At 61.8% G+C, this 17,638-nt stretch overlaps 1 protein-coding gene and 1 long non-coding RNA gene across 2 annotated transcripts; one reads left to right on the top strand and one right to left on the bottom strand.

The window, feature by feature from the left end:
* Positions 1–10: 10 nt before the first annotated feature.
* COL1A1 (collagen type I alpha 1 chain) lies at positions 11–15,322 on the top strand. The gene is given in 52 exon segments (XM_027805793.2): positions 11–211; positions 1,836–2,030; positions 2,215–2,249; positions 2,346–2,381; positions 2,466–2,558; positions 2,644–2,712; positions 3,106–3,150; positions 3,433–3,486; positions 3,705–3,758; positions 3,886–3,939; positions 4,122–4,175; positions 4,278–4,331; positions 4,433–4,477; positions 4,761–4,814; positions 4,928–4,972; positions 5,173–5,226; positions 5,558–5,656; positions 5,741–5,785; positions 5,865–5,963; positions 6,227–6,280; positions 6,373–6,480; positions 6,782–6,835; positions 7,048–7,146; positions 7,364–7,417; positions 7,501–7,599; positions 7,881–7,934; positions 8,292–8,345; positions 8,450–8,503; positions 8,628–8,681; positions 8,968–9,012; positions 9,113–9,211; positions 9,428–9,535; positions 9,889–9,996; positions 10,112–10,165; positions 10,274–10,327; positions 10,431–10,538; positions 10,628–10,681; positions 11,085–11,138; positions 11,332–11,493; positions 11,639–11,746; positions 11,875–11,982; positions 12,208–12,261; positions 12,351–12,458; positions 12,721–12,774; positions 12,887–12,994; positions 13,091–13,144; positions 13,308–13,373; positions 13,375–13,416; positions 13,503–13,785; positions 14,348–14,538; positions 14,615–14,857; positions 14,937–15,322. Coding segments are annotated over 52 exon segments (4,362 nt in total). The 5' UTR covers positions 11–129; the 3' UTR covers positions 15,084–15,322.
* Positions 1,861–11,100, bottom strand: LOC114015925 (uncharacterized). Its single transcript, XR_008730011.1, has 4 exons — positions 10,598–11,100; positions 8,201–8,670; positions 6,762–8,102; positions 1,861–5,765 (listed from the first exon to the last, which is right to left on the bottom strand). It is a non-coding gene; the product is annotated as an uncharacterized LOC114015925 (long non-coding RNA).
* Positions 15,323–17,638: the final 2,316 nt, after the last annotated feature.

Below are 17,638 nucleotides of genomic sequence, written 5' to 3'. Positions count from 1 at the left end.
AGTGGGCAAGGGCAGTAGGAAGTTTCTGCTGGGGTCTGGATTTGGAGCTCCAGAGTTGGATCGGCCCCGTATGACCCCAACCTAAGAACAAAAGAGACCCCAAAGAGTCTACATGTCTAATATTTAGACATGTTCAGCTTTGTGGATTCTCGGTTACTGCTGTTGATAGCAGCGACTGTACTACTCACCCGCGGGCAAGGAGAAGAAGACAGTAAGTAGTCGGCGCCGGTGATGGTCCTCACTGCTGGTGGGATGCGGGGTGGCGGGTGGGGACAGGGTCGGGCAGCATCTTCGACACTTGGTCCTGCTGCCATGGGTTGGGGAAGCATAAAGGGGCAGCTGGCATCTGGAGCGGAAAAAAAAAAAACCTGGGACAAATTAGGTGGCGGGGGCAGGAGGGGGGGAAGGAGGAAAAAGTGGGTTGGGGGGATTTGGGGTTGGGGGGTGAAGGGGTTTTAGGGGGTCTGTGCTAGAGTGGAGAGTCAGGGCGCCCTGCCAAGAGCAGTGAGGGAGGGAAGGGTGGAGAGGAGCCGGCGGGAAGGAGGGAGCTGGGGAAGAAGGGGAGGAGGAGGCAGGGAAGGGAAAGGGGGGAAAGAGCGCGGGAGAGAGTGGCGAGGGGGGAGAGGAGGGGAGAGGGGGGGCCTGGCCCCAGGATCTGCAAAAGCCATCAGGAAAGAATTAGAAAAGTCTCGGATGATTCATAAGCAAAATGTTTCGGCAGCCTGTGGAGCTGGGACTGGCCAGCCCGCTCGGCCACCCCGGGCCAGGGATGCCCACCCCACAGCCTCCCTGTGGGGCTGCACCGGGGCTTGGGGGGCTGGGGGCATGGCTGGGGTCACCAACCCCCACTGCCAGGGTCCCCCTGTGCCCTGGTGGGCTGCCTGCGCCTGCCACCTGCAGGCGTGGGGACACGGGGGGACCCTGGGACGGAGCCAGGCCAGCAGCACCCTTTGCATTTTGCCCAGTTTTGTCATTTGGGGTGGATTTTTCGGTACCTTTTTTGGTTTGTTTTTTTTTTTTTTTTTTGCATTTGACAATATGCATTCTGCATTTTACCTTTTGCAATAGGTATTTTGCCTTTTGCATTCTGAATTTTGCCACAGGCATTTTGTATTTTGCCTTTTGCATCTTTCCTTTTGCAATAGGCATTTTGCATTCTGCATTTGGCCTTTTGCAATAGGTGGGTTTTTTTCATTTTGCTTTTTTTGCCCTTGCTGAGCGGGGGGCTGCAGGCCGGGAGAACTTCGTGCCCTCTCTCCAGGACCCCTTCCCACTGTGGGGCCAGCCCTGGGCCCTGGCGCGCTGCCCTGCCCTCCCCACGCCAGCCCCCCCGCCCCCCCCCCCCCCCGCGCCCCCCCCCCGCCTCCAGTCTCTGGACTCTTATTCCCCAACCCATCTGGCCTGATCCAGCCTTATCCCGAAGCCGCCTGGATCTAATTTCAGCCCAGACGTTGGGGCCAACCCCCCCTTCCCCGATCCCACCCATCCCATTCCTATCCCATCCCCATCCCATCCCTGTCCCCGTCCCCCGTGGCCAGCGGGGACCCCCATGCCAACCCCCTGCCCGCCGCGGGGGTATTTGCCTTGGCCCCATCCGCTGCGGGACGTAGCAACTGGCTGGAGGTTTTTGTTTAAATTCCAGCGTATGTGGGAAGAGTTTATTGTGGTGCTTTTCCTGTGTCACCGCGACGGCCTGATGAGAAACAGATGAAGGGAGAAACGCTGCAGGAGCAAGGGGGGGATGAAAGGGGCAAGAGCAAGAGCAGGGCCGTGCAGGGGGCCGCCGCCATGCCCCCTGCCCTCACGCTTCCCCGTGCCCTGCCCCTCTCTCCCAGTTCAAACTGGAAGCTGCATACAGGATGGGCTAACATACAACGACAAGGATGTGTGGAAACCCGAACCCTGCCAGATCTGCGTCTGCGACAGTGGCAACATCCTCTGCGATGAGGTGATCTGCGAGGACACCTCCGACTGCCCCAATGCTGAGATCCCCTTCGGAGAGTGCTGCCCCATCTGTCCCGACACCGACGGTACTGTGCCACCTCCGTGTCCCCCTGGCCCCAGCCCCACGCAGGCTCGTTGTCCCCAGGGAGCCAGACCCTGTGCTGGCTCAGCATCCCTCCCCTGGGTGCCCAGACTGCGGGATGGGGGTGGGTTTGGGTGGGGGGATGGGGCATGCTGGGCTCCTCTCAATGCCCATCCTTCCTCCCACAGCCTCCCCTGTCTACCCAGAAAGCGCTGGAGTAGAGGTAAGGGCTCCCTTGTGCCCCCAAACCCTGTGGCAAGCCCCCACCTGTTTTTGGAGACCCCCTTTTCTAACGACCCATTTCATCTCTCCCTGACAGGGCCCTAAGGGAGACACCGGCCCCAAAGGAGACAGGGTGGGTATTGCCGCTGCAGGACCCTCCCAGCTCAGCCAGGTCCCCCGTCCTGCTGGAGCTCACCCTCCTCTTCTCTCCCCACAGGGACTCCCCGGCCCCCCTGGCAGAGATGGCATCCCTGGACAGCCTGGCCTCCCGGGACCCCCAGGCCCTCCAGGTCCTCCAGGCCTTGGCGGAGTGAGTATGGGGGGGTCCCCGGTGCACAGACCCCCACGGGGGTGCCTGTGCCCTGCTCACCCCCTGCTCTCCCTCCTGCCTGCAGAACTTCGCTCCTCAAATGTCTTATGGCTACGACGAGAAAGCCGGTGGCATGGCCGTGCCTGGCCCCATGGTGAGCACCGGGGTGGCACTGGTCCCCTGGGGACACACACAGGGGACAGGGGGAGGTGTGAAGCCAGGTGAGGCACCAGGAGCACTTCCCATGCTGCAGTGCTGAGGATGCTGCCAAGTGGTAGGAGGTGGGAGGGATGGGGAGGGACATTGGTCCTGGAGGTGATGGGGACAGGGATGGGATAGTGATTTGGGACAGGGATGGGGTGGCAATGTGGACAGGGAATGGGTGCTGATGGGTACAGGGATGGGGTGGTGATGGGGTGGTAGTGGTGTAGCAGTGTGGACAGGGATGGGGTGGCAACGGAGACAGGGAATGGCTGGTGATGGGGACAGGGATGGGGACAGAGTAACATGGCAGCCACTCATCACCACTTTCTGTTATCCTTCCCAGGGTCCAGCTGGTCCCCGCGGTCTCCCCGGTCCTCCTGGTGCTCCTGTGAGTATCTCCTCCTCCCCTCGTTAGGGGGACAGCAGCCCCATGGGCCCCTTTGGGTGGTGGGAGGCCAGGTGGGATGGGATGGGGTGAGGGCAGGATGGGGTGTCCCACTCTTCCCAGTGGCTACAGGAATACATGGGGATGCATGTCCTTGTGCCACCGTATGGGAGGCAGGGGGACTGCCATTGCCACTGGGGTGTTCAGGCCAAACCTTCTAATTTTCTAACCCATTCCTCCCCTTCCCCCCTTTTCTTTTATCTTTTTTTCCCTACCAACCCACAGGGTCCTCAAGGTTTCCAAGGTCCCCCTGGTGAACCCGGAGAGCCTGGTGCATCTGTGAGTCCTGCCACCTCCCTCTCCAGCCTGATATCCTGCAGGGATGGGGACAAGGCTGCCTGTTCCCAGCCCTGGCCATGGCTATGCTGTCCCTGCTCCAGGACATCTCATCTGGGATCATGGGAATGGGGCTGCCAGAGCCTGGCACTGTCCAGCCCAGGTGACAGGGGACAGCTGTCACCCACAGCATCCTCATCCCTGCCCTGCATCTCTCCTAGGGTCCCATGGGTCCCCGTGGTCCTGCTGGCCCCCCTGGCAAGAATGGAGATGACGTAAGCGACCTGTGGATAGGGTCTTCTCCCCTTTCCGTTTGGGGCCTGGTGGCCCTGCCAGCCCCCCAGGGGAGCAGAAGCTGCTTGCCTTGGGGACATGCCACCAACACAGTGTCCTTCTCCTTAGGGTGAAGCTGGAAAGCCCGGCCGTCCCGGAGAGCGCGGTCCACCCGGCCCCCAGGTGATCTGCTCTTGGCCAGGGTGCCCCCCCCAGGGGGCACAGGAGGGGCACCCCCACTGTGGCCTGCCTGGTGGCAAAGCAAGGATGTAACACCAGCTACCTGTCCCCACTGGGGACAGGGGTAGTGGGATGTGGGGACAGCCCACCCGAGCACCTCCATCACCACTTCCCTTTTCTCCTAGGGCGCACGTGGTCTCCCAGGAACAGCCGGTCTGCCAGGCATGAAGGGTCACAGAGTGAGTCCCTCCTCCCACACTTGCAAGATTTAGGGGAAGGGGGAGCCTGATCTCACTGGGGCGTCCCCTCCTGACCCCCCTCTTCTCTCTCCTGCTCCCCAGGGCTTCAGTGGTCTGGATGGTGCCAAGGGTGAGCCTGGTCCTGCTGGCCCCAAGGTGAGGAGCAGTGGCAGTGTCACCCCTGTCCTCCCAGGAAAGTCATCGCTGCTCCCTCCTTCCCTCCGGCGCAGCTCCCTCAATGTTGTCTTTTCTCCTAGGGTGAGCCCGGCAGCCCCGGGGAGAACGGTGCTCCTGGGCAGATGGTGAGTGCTGGAGCCTCCAGGGACCATGGCAGTGATCTGGCCTCGGCCAGCAAAAGGGGACAGGGATGGGGATGGGGGGCAAGACCTGATGGGGGAACAGCTCGTCCTTGGGGATGCTTCCCCAGGGATGCCCCAGCGAATGGGGTGGGAGGGGGTTTAACCTCTTGGAAATGTCACTGTGGGCAGGAGCAGGGGGGGAACGAGGTGGGCACAGGGATGGGAGAAGGCCTGGAAAGGGGAAAGTGTCTCTTCTGGTGACTCAGATGTGTCCTCCCTTCCCCAGGGTCCTCGTGGGCTTCCCGGCGAGAGAGGCCGTCCTGGTCCTTCTGGCCCTGCTGTAAGTACCTGGTTTGGGTAGGGCTGAGCATCCCCTGCCCTGGGGTGCAGGGGGGACTGGGGGCCACCTCTCCTGCTGGTGGGCATCACTAATGGGTGCCTCCTCTCCCACAGGGTGCTCGTGGTAACGATGGTGCTCCTGGTGCTGCCGGTCCTCCCGTAAGTAACCCCCAAAACCATCCACCCTTTGCCAGCACCTGGCATCAGCTCCAGCTTCTCCGGAGGGAGATTCCATCCCAGCTCTACCATGTCTGGGATACCCTGGCTGGGGGTCAGAGCTCTGCTGCCCAGAAAACCCACCAGCACCAGATGTGTGAGGTGGGATCCCTCCTCTGATATGTGCCCTCTCTCCTGTCTAGGGTCCAACTGGCCCCGCTGGTCCCCCTGGCTTCCCTGGTGCTGCTGGTGCTAAGGTAGGACCTGCCTGGCCATCTCCTCCCAGGTGGCATCTCCTGGGCTGGGAGAAACTGGTGGAAACTGGGAGCATGGGGTGGGGGAAAAGGACGGGGCATCAAATGGATTACCCATGTGGCCAAGAAATTAAAAAGCCCAAAGTGCCATGGGCTTGCTGCTGCCTGGAACAGTGAGGCAGATGGGGTCATCTCCAGCCAAGTCCCATCAGCATCTCTCCAGGCTTTACCTCCACGGGAAGGGAGCTGCAGATGGAGGGAGCAACCAGCCATGTCAGAGGTTTCAGGGCAGCCTCTGTGCTCACAGCTCTTCCTTCCTCCTTTTCCTCCCCAGGGTGAAACCGGTCCCCAGGGAGCTCGTGGCAGTGAAGGTCCGCAGGGTGCCCGTGGTGAGCCCGGTCCCCCTGGCCCTGCTGGCGCTGCTGGTCCTGCTGTAAGTGGCATCTGATGGCTCCTTGTCCTTTGGCCTTATGTCCTGACAGCCCTGGCATAACCTTCCTCCTCTTTCTCTCCGCAGGGGAACCCCGGTGCTGATGGTCAACCTGGTGCCAAGGGTGCAACTGTGAGTGTCCCTTGCCCTGCACCTGGCTCTGGGATGAGGGGCTGTGCTGCTTCCTCACCACCTCCTCTGCCTCTCCTAGGGTGCTCCTGGCATTGCTGGTGCTCCTGGCTTCCCCGGTGCCCGCGGTCCCTCCGGACCCCAGGGTCCCAGCGGTGCCCCCGGTCCCAAGGGTAACAGCGTGAGTATCCCTGGACACCTCCACCCGCCTCCTCCCGGAGTCAGATTCCTTCTGCTCCAGCAAGCTGCTGGTCCTCCCTGGAGATGTCTCCCCTGGCATTCCCTGTTCCCTCCAGCCCTGCAAGTGCAGGATGGTGCTGGGGGCTGACAGATGCTGAGCATTCCCTCTCCTGCTGAGCGGCTGGGCAGGATGCAGCTCAGGGCTCCCTTTGTTTATCCATCTGGTGTTAAACTGCTTTTCCTCTTCTTTCCTTCCACTTCCAGGGTGAACCCGGTGCTCCAGGCAACAAGGGAGACACTGGTGCCAAAGGCGAACCTGTAAGTGACCCCCACCACGTCTCCTCGGGGGCTCAGCCCCTCCTGACTCCCATGCACCCTGTGGGTGCTCATCCCTTTGTCTCCTTCCCCAGGGTCCTGCTGGTGTCCAAGGTCCCCCCGGCCCAGCCGGTGAGGAAGGCAAGAGAGGAGCTCGTGGTGAGCCTGGCCCTGCTGGACTTCCTGGCCCCGCTGGCGAACGTGTGAGTAGGAGCTGTCCCTGTCCCCATCCCTGCCATGTCCCTGTCCCCATCCCTGTCCTCCTTCCAGCTCCTGATATCAGTGGCTGAGCCTCACAGGTGTGCGGGGCCAGGCACCCACTGTGGTGACATCCCCAGCCCTTTCCAATGCCCCACCGAGGTCTCCAGTGGAGGTTCTCAGCAGGGACACTAGGCTGCTCTCACTGGTGGCCAGGTCCCACAGTGGCACATCCCTCCCCTGGACCCCCAAACCCCCTGAGGTTACCCCGTGTCTCCGCACTGACCCCTCTCATGTCCCGCGCAGGGTGCTCCTGGCAGCCGCGGCTTCCCTGGTGCTGATGGCATTGCTGGTCCCAAGGTAGGTGCCCACACCTCCCTCCTGCCTGTCTGGGCGAGAAAGCCGTGTCCTCCAGGGCGGTGGGGACACCGGACACTTGTCACCTGTCCCCACTTGGTGGTGAGACTCATTCTGCGCCACTGACAGCTCTGGTGACACTGCTCCGGTCCTCATCCCCGGGTGCTGTCCTGCAGCTGGGGTAACCTCTGTCCTCTCTCCCACCCTCCCCACAGGGTCCCCCCGGCGAGCGTGGCTCCCCTGGCCCTGCCGGCCCCAAAGGATCTCCTGGTGAAGCTGGACGCCCTGGGGAACCTGGCCTCCCTGGTGCTAAGGTGAGCATGGCAGGGTGGTGGGCACGATGGCACAGTGGCTACAAGGAGCAGCAAGCCACATCAGCATGGCCACCACACTGGTGGCTCTGCTCCAGGGTTGGATGCTGGCTGCTGTGCTCTCCATGCTGGTGACGAAGCTGCTTTCCAGGATGCTCACATTCACTGGAGCATCTCTTGGGAGACCTGAGCTCCTAACCCACCTCGTGCTCCCTTGCAGGGTCTGACTGGAAGCCCTGGGAGCCCTGGTCCTGACGGCAAGACTGGCCCCCCCGTAAGTTGTACCCACCAATGCCCTGCTCCTCCCTCAGCTCGCCATGGCGTCTGCTAACCGGGTGCTCACTCCCCCCATAACAGGGTCCCGCTGGTCAAGATGGTCGCCCCGGCCCCCCCGGCCCCCCTGGTGCCAGAGGTCAAGCTGGTGTGATGGGTTTCCCTGGTCCCAAAGGTGCTGCGGTGAGTGTGACCGGGCGCTGCCTCCCCTGGGGGGCTGCTGGAGGTGCTGCTGCCTAGAGTCCTGGTCCATGAGGGACTCCTGCCCACCGGCCACCGCCACCACCAGGACAGTGGCTGCGGGTGGGCGTGTGGCTCCCATGGGGCAGGTGCTCAGGGAGGGGTGGCTCAGGGGACACATGTCCCCCAGGGAGGGCTGCGCTGGTGCATCCTCCAGCCTGTAGGTTCCTGCCTGTGGGTATCGCGGTACCGTCATGGGTCTCATCCTGCTCTCTTGCTTTCAGGGTGAGCCTGGCAAGCCCGGCGAGAGAGGTGCTCCCGGTCCCCCCGGCGCCGTTGTAAGTATTCACCAGAGCCCAGCCAGGCTGGGGCTTGGCAGGGAGCTTCACCCCGGCGTGAGGCGGCAGGGACGGGGCGTGGGGCAGCTGAGCTGGGGAAGGCTCCAAGGATGAGGACGGTGGTGGGCTGAGGTGGCTGGGACTCCAGCCCGGTGGCTGCCAGCAGCTCTGGAGTGGAGACAGCAGGGGGGTGACGTGGCTGCGGGCAGCTCGCTGCGGCTTCTCCTGTTCTTCGAAGGATGCTACGGCTGCATCCAGCCCCTCACCTCGTTCGGGGGGGTGCAGAGTCCCACGGGGACATCGCTGGGCTGTGGGTTGGGGCTGTGCTCTGAGCACCCTCTTCTCCCTCTTCCACAGGGTGCTGCTGGTAAAGATGGTGAAGCTGGTGCCCAAGGTCCTCCCGGCCCCACCGTGAGTATTAGTGAGCCCTTGGCCACCTGTGGCTGCGCTTGGCCACCAGAGAAGGGGCTCAGGAGCCAGCTTGCCCCCCCCCCCACTTGTTCCATCTCCCTCAGGGTCCTGCTGGAGAAAGAGGTGAACAAGGTCCTGCTGGTGCTCCTGGCTTCCAGGTGAGGGGTGTCCCCTTCCCCTGTGAGGGGACAAGCCATGCAGGGTGGGGGTGACACTTCTTTCCTCATCCCCTTTGGTCACCCATCTCTGTGGGGTCTCATCACTCCTCTTCTTCCTCCGCAGGGTCTGCCGGGCCCTGCTGGCCCCCCCGGCGAGGCTGGCAAGCCTGGTGAACAGGTGAGTGTGGGTGAGCATGGCCGTAGCGTGGCACCACCTCTGGCCCCTCCCCATGGCCCCTCTCCCAGCCTGAGGACTGGGATGGGGGACCCCCAGTGCAACCCCAGGCAGTGTGCTCCTCGTAGCCTCTCCCAGGAGCGGCAGGGACCCCAGCCCTGCCCTGTCCTCCCAGGACTGCGGGACTCCCCTCCCTCCCCAGCACTGGGGGCACCCTGGGGACCCCTCCACCTGTCCCCAAGGCCACCCCTTCCTGCCCTGACTCTGCACCCTCTCCCCTCCTGCACAGGGTGTCCCCGGAGATGCTGGTGCCCCCGGTCCCGCTGGTGCCAGGGTAAGTTGAACCCCACTTGCTCCTCAGCTGCCTCTTGGCACCCCCCTGTGCCCACCACCCCCCTGACAGCCTTGGCCCCTCTCCTGCCTCCCCTCTCCAGGGTGAGAGAGGTTTCCCCGGTGAACGTGGTGTCCAAGGCCCTCCCGGTCCCCAAGGTCCTCGTGGTGCTAACGGTGCTCCCGGTAACGATGGTGCTAAGGTAGGTGCAAGGTCTCAGCTCCTCTGCCACATCGTGTTGGGACTGTCTGGGTGATGGGTGGCCATCCCCAGCTCTTGGGGTGCAGGTGTAAAGGCGAGGAGGGGGATTTGGCTTCACGCCCTTTTTCTGGGGCTGGGGCTGAAGCCGGGATGGAATTTGCAGTGCTGAGGAAGCGTTGGGTTCTTGCTAACACCCATTTCTGTCTCTCCTGCCCAGGGTGATGCTGGTGCTCCCGGTGCCCCCGGGAACCAAGGGCCCCCCGGTCTGCAGGGTATGCCCGGAGAGCGTGGTGCTGCTGGCCTGCCAGGTGCCAAGGGTGACAGGGTATGTGTCCCCCAAAATCCTGACATCCCCCCTTGGTCCTCTGCTCCCAGTAATCCCTGTGTCCTCCTCATTGTCCCCTTGGGGCTGGATGCATTCCCTAAGCCAAGGCCAGTCAGCAGCAGCTGCATGGGGAGGGGATGCTCAGTGCCACCTCTGTCCCCCTCCGAGCGTGGCCCTCAGGGACAGTCCCTTCCTGGACCCCAGGAGGAGGAGGATGGTCCCAGCCTCTCCTAGGGAGGATGAAGAGCCAGGGGTGCCTCAGTGCCACCTTGCAAAGAGGAGAGGAAGAGGAGCGGGGCTGAACCTCCAGCAGGGACCTCCCCACGTAACCTGCCATCATCTTCCTCTCCCAGGGTGACCCCGGTCCCAAAGGTGCTGACGGTGCTCCTGGCAAAGACGGTCTCCGAGGTCTGACTGGTCCCATCGGCCCCCCTGGCCCTGCTGGTGCTCCCGGTGACAAGGTAGGGCTGCCCCCCAGCCAGACACTGCACTGGGGATGGATGTGTCCTGGCATCCGCCACCATCTCCTTACCACAGCCTTGACCTTTTTTTTTTTGTTTTCCTCCCCTTTTCCAGGGTGAAGCTGGTCCCCCGGGTCCTGCTGGTCCCACTGGTGCCCGTGGTGCTCCTGTAAGTGTCCCTCCACCCTGGTCAATGGCCCTGCCATGGGTGACCATCCCTTGGGGCAGTCAGTGGCCGTCCCCTGCTTGGTGTCATACCACTCTTGCTATCTCCTAGGGTGACCGTGGCGAGCCCGGCCCTCCTGGTCCTGCTGGATTTGCTGGCCCCCCCGTAAGTGCAACGGTCTCACGCCTCCCTGCTCCAGGGGCCTGATCCTGCCCTGCTGAGGTGATGCTGAGCCCCATCCGCCTCACCCCACTCCATTCTCCCACAGGGTGCCGATGGCCAGCCTGGTGCTAAAGGTGAAACTGGTGATGCTGGAGCCAAGGGTGATGCCGGTCCCCCCGGCCCTGCCGGCCCCACTGGTGCTCCTGGCCCTGCTGTAAGTTGCACCCCCCAACCCCACATCCACTTGGGGTCCAGCTCCACGGTGCAGCTCACCTCTCTCCTCCTCCTCTTCTTCCTCCACAGGGTGCTGTTGGTGCTCCTGGTCCCAAAGGTGCTCGTGGTAGTGCTGGACCCCCTGTAAGTACCAGTCTCATGGTGGTGGAGGGTTTGGGACCCCAGGGGACTCCCCTGGGCACAAACATCCCCGAGGTGGCTTAGCTGTGTCTCGCTCCATTGCTCCAACACTGTGGGGCAGAAGGGAGCTGTGGTACTTCCAGCCCTGCACCCCCCAAAACCATCTGGGGGATGGCATCATCCCAGGGAGGATGAAGTAGAGGGAAAAGGGGGATTTGCCTTTATCCCCCCCACCCCCAAATCAGCCCCAGCTCCTCCCCGGATGGATGCTTTCCTCCTGGCCACTGGCCCCAGGGCTCCCTGTGGTGGCCTTCAGCCAGGGGACTATCCCCTGGAACTACTCCACTGCAGGGGCAGGTGGTGCCTCGATCCAGCCCCTGGTGACTCCAGCTTTTCTCCCTTCCAGGGTGCTACTGGTTTCCCTGGTGCTGCTGGAAGAGTTGGTCCCCCTGGCCCCTCTGTGAGTACCCCCGGCGGGGTGAGAGGTGGGGGGCTGGGAGGGGGGCAAGAAAGTGCTTGATGGTTGCTGCTGGTGATGGGGGGACACAGTTGGCACAGTTCCAGTTGGCACAGGGACACCCCTGGCCACCCTTCAGCTGGCAGCTGGGGCTTCCCGGGGCTGCTGCCTGACAGCATCGCTTCCCCCCACCCAGGGAAACATCGGCCTCCCTGGCCCCCCTGGCCCCAGCGGGAAGGAAGGTGGCAAAGGACCCCGTGGTGAAACCGGCCCCGCTGGGCGCCCTGGTGAACCTGGCCCCGCTGGCCCCCCTGGCCCCCCTGGTGAGAAGGGCTCTCCTGGTGCCGATGGCCCCATTGTAAGTCACCTCCCGTCGGACCCCCTCCACAGCGCCAGGGCTGCTGGGCAGCATCATGCTCCCCCTGCATCCTTTGGCCATCCCTTCCACTGGAACAGTGGCCCCCGCTGCTGCCACCACCCTGAGGTGCCATTTGTCACCGCAGGGAGCTCCTGGCACCCCCGGACCCCAAGGTATCGCCGGCCAGCGTGGTGTTGTCGGTCTCCCTGGACAGAGAGGAGAAAGAGGCTTCCCTGGGCTGCCTGGCCCCTCTGTGAGTACCTGGGGGCTCCCCAGGAAAACGATGCTGGGACCCCCCCTGGTGTCCAGCTCACCTGTGTGGCCCCAGGGGGAGGATGCTCGCCGGTGCCTGACACCCCCCTGTCCCTCTCCCATCCACAGGGTGAACCCGGCAAGCAAGGTCCCTCTGGTTCCCCTGGCGAGCGCGGTCCTCCCGGCCCCATGGGCCCCCCCGGCCTGGCGGGACCCCCCGGTGAAGCTGGACGTGAGGTGAGCAGCTGTGGGCAACTGGTGGGGTTGGGGGGTTGGGGGGCACAGACCCCTACACATCAGCGCTGGGCTCACTGTGCTGAGGACTTGCCGGCTCATGGCACTCATGAACGCTGCTGCAGCCGGAGCATGTCAGGGCCCGTGGCGGGCTGAACAGAGATGGTGCCATCGAGGGCCTCGTTAGCCCCTACCTGCCCTAACGAGGGGGTCTTGGCTTCTCCATAGGGTGCTCCTGGTGCTGAAGGTGCCCCTGGTCGTGATGGTGCTGCTGGTCCCAAGGTGAGTGGGCTGGTGAGGGGGCTGCGGGAGGGGGCAATGGGGCTGTGCTGGCCCACACTGACCTCTCCTCTTCCTCCTCCTCCCCACAGGGTGATCGTGGTGAGACTGGCCCCGCTGGCCCCCCTGGTGCTCCCGGTGCCCCTGGTGCCCCCGGCCCCGTTGGTCCTGCTGGCAAGAATGGAGATCGCGGTGAGACCGTAAGTGATGCTCTGCCCAGAGTGACCCCCCTTGCCCCCCTCCCCAGCCTAGGGGTCGCCCCAGGCTCGACCCTATTACCAAGCAAGGACTGATCGTGCAAACCTATGGCGGGTTGGGGTCTGGCCCCCGGCTCGGCTCTCCCTGAAGAGATCTACTCTGGGAAGCTGTGCATCCCACCACCCCTCAGGGTGATGCTGTTGTGAGCTGGTGGCAGCAGAAGGTGGAGGATGCTCTAACCTGTCCTCTCTTCTCCTGTCCCAGGGTCCCCAAGGTCCCGCTGGCCCCCCTGGTCCTGCTGGTGCTCGTGGTCCTGCTGTAAGTTGATGTTCTCCTCCATCCTCTTCGGTGCTTCTGCATCCTCATGAGTGCAGGGGCAGTTGCTGGTCTGGACCCTGCTCAACACATCTTCCTCCTTCTCCTCCTCCAGGGTCCACAAGGTCCCCGTGGTGACAAAGGTGAAACTGGTGAACAGGGTGACAGAGGCATGAAAGGTCACAGAGGCTTCTCCGGTCTCCAGGGACCACCTGGTCCTCCTGTAAGTCCCACGGGGTGATGGTGGCCTTGGCTGCTGCCCCACGGCCTGGAAGCAGAGCAAGATGCTGATGCTCTTCTCCTTCCTTGCTTTGCACAGGGCTCTCCTGGTGAACAAGGTCCTTCTGGTGCTTCTGGTCCCGCCGGTCCAAGAGTAAGTGCACAGCTGAGCCATGGCCTCCAGCCAGGGCTGGAGCATCCTGGGGGAAGTGGGTCCCCACTGCCATCGGGCTCCTCATGGATATGTGGGTCAGGGCTGGAGGGGACAACTCTGCCCAGGCAGGATGGCCACGCTCACCTCTTCTCCTCTCCCACAGGGTCCTCCTGGCTCTGCTGGTGCTGCCGGCAAAGATGGTCTCAACGGGCTGCCCGGCCCCATCGGCCCCCCCCGGCCCCCGCGGTCGCACTGGTGATGTTGGCCCTGTCGTACGTATCCTGCCCTCTACTGCTACCTGCCCAGAGCCGCCTGCTTTCATCTCCTGTTCACCATCCTCCTCCTTCTCCTCCAACAGGGTCCCCCTGGCCCCCCTGGCCCCCCTGGTCCTCCCGGCCCCCCCAGCGGTGGCTTCGACTTCAGCTTCCTGCCCCAGCCACCCCAGGAGAAGGCCCACGATGGTGGACGCTACTACCGAGCTGATGATGCCAACGTAATGCGCGACCGGGACCTGGAAGTTGACACCACCCTCAAGAGCCTGAGCCAACAGATCGAGAACATCCGCAGCCCCGAGGGCACCCGTAAAAACCCTGCCCGTACCTGCCGCGACCTGAAGATGTGCCATGGCGATTGGAAGAGCGGTCAGTGTCCCCGCTGGTCCTCGTGTCCCTCACTTCCATCCCTCTGTCCCCTCTACCTGCTCCTCGCTTCCATCCTTCTTCCACCCTTCCAGTTGATCCTCACCTTCATTCCTCCATCCTGTCTCTCAAGGCTGCTCTCAGTGCCACCATCCTCTGCCTCTTGCGGCTGTTCCTCACCTCCAACCCTCTTACCTGCTCCTCACATCCATCCTTTCATCCTCCATTTGTCACAGCTGCTCCTCACCTCCTTCCTTTGTTCCTCATGGCTGCTGCTCAGCTCCATGCTCCACCCCGAGATCCCTCCTACCTGTTCCTCACCTCCCTCCTCCATCTCTCTTGGCTGGTCCTCACTCCACCCACATCCCTCCATCCTCCTTCTCTCACAGCTACCCCTCACCTATCCCTCCATCCTCTGTTCCTCCCACTTGTCCCTCACCTCCGCCATCCTCCATGGCTACTCCTCACCTCTGCCCCTCCATCCCACATGGCTGCTCCTCACCTCCATCCTTCCATTCACCTGGCTCCTGCCCCACACCCTGACCACCCTCCCTCTGCCCCACAGGCGAATACTGGATCGACCCCAACCAAGGCTGCAACCTGGATGCCATCAAGGTCTACTGTAACATGGAGACAGGCGAGACATGCGTCTACCCCACCCAGGCCACCATTGCCCAGAAGAACTGGTACCTCAGTAAGAATCCCAAGGAGAAGAAGCACATTTGGTTTGGCGAGACAATGAGTGACGGCTTCCAGGTGAGTAAGGGGACAATGAGCGGGGACAACCGGGATGGACCAAGCTCTGCAGTGCCTAACGCCTCTTCCCTGGCAGTTCGAGTATGGTGGTGAGGGCTCCAACCCTGCTGACGTCGCCATCCAGCTAACCTTCCTCCGCCTCATGTCCACTGAGGCCACCCAGAACATCACCTACCACTGCAAGAACAGCGTCGCCTACATGGACCACGACACTGGCAACCTGAAGAAGGCCCTTCTCCTCCAAGGAGCCAACGAGATCGAGATCAGGGCTGAAGGCAATAGCCGCTTCACCTACGGTGTCACCGAGGACGGCTGCACGGTGAGTGGTCTGGGGGTGGTCATGGTGGCAGCGGTGGGGGCGCATTATGGGGACGTGGCTGATCCTGACCTCCCCGCAGAGTCACACCGGTGCTTGGGGCAAGACAGTCATCGAGTACAAGACGACGAAGACCTCCCGCCTGCCCATCATAGATTTGGCTCCCATGGACGTTGGTGCTCCAGACCAGGAATTCGGCATTGACATCGGCCCCGTCTGCTTCTTGTAAACCGGACGCCCCACGCGTAACAGGAGAGAGTAATAATAATGATAATAATAATAATAATAAAAAAAAAAAAACAGCCAAAAAAAAAAAGAGAAAATTTCACATGGACTTGAATTTGTGTCGGTTTCTATCCAGCGTCTCTAAAACTATTTGCGTTTCCATAAAAGAAAAACCTAAAAAAAAACCCAAAAAAGCATTCAACTAAAAAAAAATAAAAATAAATGACTTTTCAAACAAAATCACCAGGAAGTGGGTTCGCTTGCTTGCCCTCCTCTCCTCCTCCTCGGGGTCAGGCACTCCTCAGCCCTGAAGACGGCATGGCTCAGCTCACCGAAAGCGCCACTGCGGCCGTGCCGAGCCTCCCCTGCAGTGCCGAGCCCCCAGCCCGGAGCGCCGGAACCGGCCGACCCCCCCCTCCAGCCGACCTCTCCCCACTGGCCTCTTTGCTTCTTGCATCTCATTAGGATATTAATTTTTTTGCTGGAAGGAAGATGTTTAACTTTTGGTTATAAATTGCTTTTTTTTGTTGTTTCCCCTCTCTCTACCCACTCCCTTGTTTTTGGTTCCCGCCCCCCCCCCCCCCCCCCCCCCCTTATTTTATTTTTATTCAGGCAGCAAAATCAATTCATTCCCAAGCACATCAGGGAGCAGCCGCTGCCCCGCCGCTGAGCAGACCCGATCCTTCGCTGCGTACTCTCCTTTTCTGGAAGGCTACCTCACTGCTGTGCTTTGGTGTTATTTTTTTTTTTTAATTTTGGGGTTAATTTTGTTTCATTTTCAAGTAGTTTTAGCTTCATTTGGGGTTTTTCAGCTGTGCCGGGACTTTCCTGCCAGGTTCAGAGCAAAGGTGCTAATTTTTCTCTAATATTTACCCTCCTCCTGTTTTGTTGCTCTATTGATCTTTTATTTTTATTTTCTTCCATTCAAGGTCCCTCGGGAGTTGCTGAGGTTTCTTACCCCTAGGATTTTTATCCTTTTTTTTTAATTATTATTCTCTTATTTTGGTCCTGCAACACCCGAGCCTGGGACCGCCTGGTGCTACACCCTCCAAAGACGTGACTTAGCTTCATTTGTTTTAATTTCCCTCTATTTTATTTCCACCACCGCCACCTCCTTTGCTGTCCAGCTCAACTTGTGAATTTTCTAAAGGTGCTATTTCCCCCCCCTTCACCCATCCCATGAGCAAATCATGGAGCAAATGCAAGGGAGAGCCAAAAAAATTGAAAGCCTCGAAAGGGAAAAAGGACAACCCCGCTTTCCAGGTTAAGCAGGTGGATCTTCAGCTCCGCTCTCATCTTCCAGCAGCTTTTCCTCCATCCATCCATCCATCCATCCATCCATCCATCCATCCATCCATCCATCCCACCCTCCCTCCATACCTCCCCGGGCACGGAGGGGCACGAACCCACCCCGCTTGCTGGCCCATCTCCTGGCGGATGCTCCGGGCTCTCCTGGAGTCTGTACCTAGTTTGTATATGTATAAAAATTTGAAAATTGTTTTGGTTTTTTTTTTTTAATTATTTTTTTTTTGACTGCTGAAATAAAGCATGTGAAATGATCCAACAAACCTGGGGTGCTCTTCACCAGCGGCTCTTGCTCTCGTGGGTCAGGGTGGGGGTCCTGGGTGAGTGGGTGAGGTGCGGTGGGGTCGGGAGCCCCTCATCTCTGCTCCTGCTCTCATCCCGGCTGCTCCCGCTCTGCTCCCGCCGCGCTTCTGCACTCCCGTCCTGCCCGTCCTCCCACCCCAGCGCGGCCCCCGCCAGCCCCCGCCAGCCCCCCAGCCCTCCTCCCCCTCGCTCAGCCCCCCCGCTGCCCTGCGGGGGGAGAGGAAGGAAAGGGGGAGCCACCCCCCAGTAGGGCGGGTGGGGCTGGGATCTGGGGGGCAGAGCTGCTGTGCACCCACGGTGAAGGGGACCTTGGTGTGTGTCCATCCCCCAAGTGTGGGGAGAACTGGGGATGCGTGGGGGGCAGCAAGGGGAGGAAGGGGGGCTGGGGGACAGCCTATGCCAGGCTGGGGGCACCCAGCACAGGGTGCCCCCCCAAAAATTAAGAGGAGGGGGGTGGCACGGACATTGCAGCTGGGCGCGGGAGGGCACAGGGAGATGTGCTGAAACTGGGGCAGGGGGCTGTGCTTGCCCAGGGCTGCAAGAGGCGTGTGGGTGCCACGGTGCAAGCCCCCCACACCCCTGCGGGTGCCCCCCAGATGCCAGCCCCATCCAGCTCCTGCTGGTGCAAAGGGAACCGGGCGGCCACCAGCAGCACACGCGCGTGCCGGGGTGGCAGTGCCCACCATGTGCCACACTCACCGCTCCGAAGGCCCCTTTGCGGTGGGCAGGAGCGAGACCCCAGCAGCACCGTGGGGGCTGTGCAGGCAGGATGGGGCCTCAGTGCCGCCTTTCTCCTCGCCTGCCCCAGCCGTCAATGGCTCCCCTTGTTCCTCGCCAAGCCCCTGTGTTTTCCTAACCCCCACCCTGGCGCCTGCCCCACACGAGGCGGGGGGGGGGGATGCTGTGAAAGAGGCTCTTTCTTTGGAGGCAAGGGGCTGAGGCTGGGCTGCG

Source organism: Falco cherrug, chromosome 20 (genome assembly GCF_023634085.1).
Source record: "Falco cherrug isolate bFalChe1 chromosome 20, bFalChe1.pri, whole genome shotgun sequence".
NCBI lineage: Eukaryota > Metazoa > Chordata > Aves > Falconiformes > Falconidae > Falco > Falco cherrug.
This window is presented reverse-complemented; position numbering and strand designations above follow the sequence as displayed.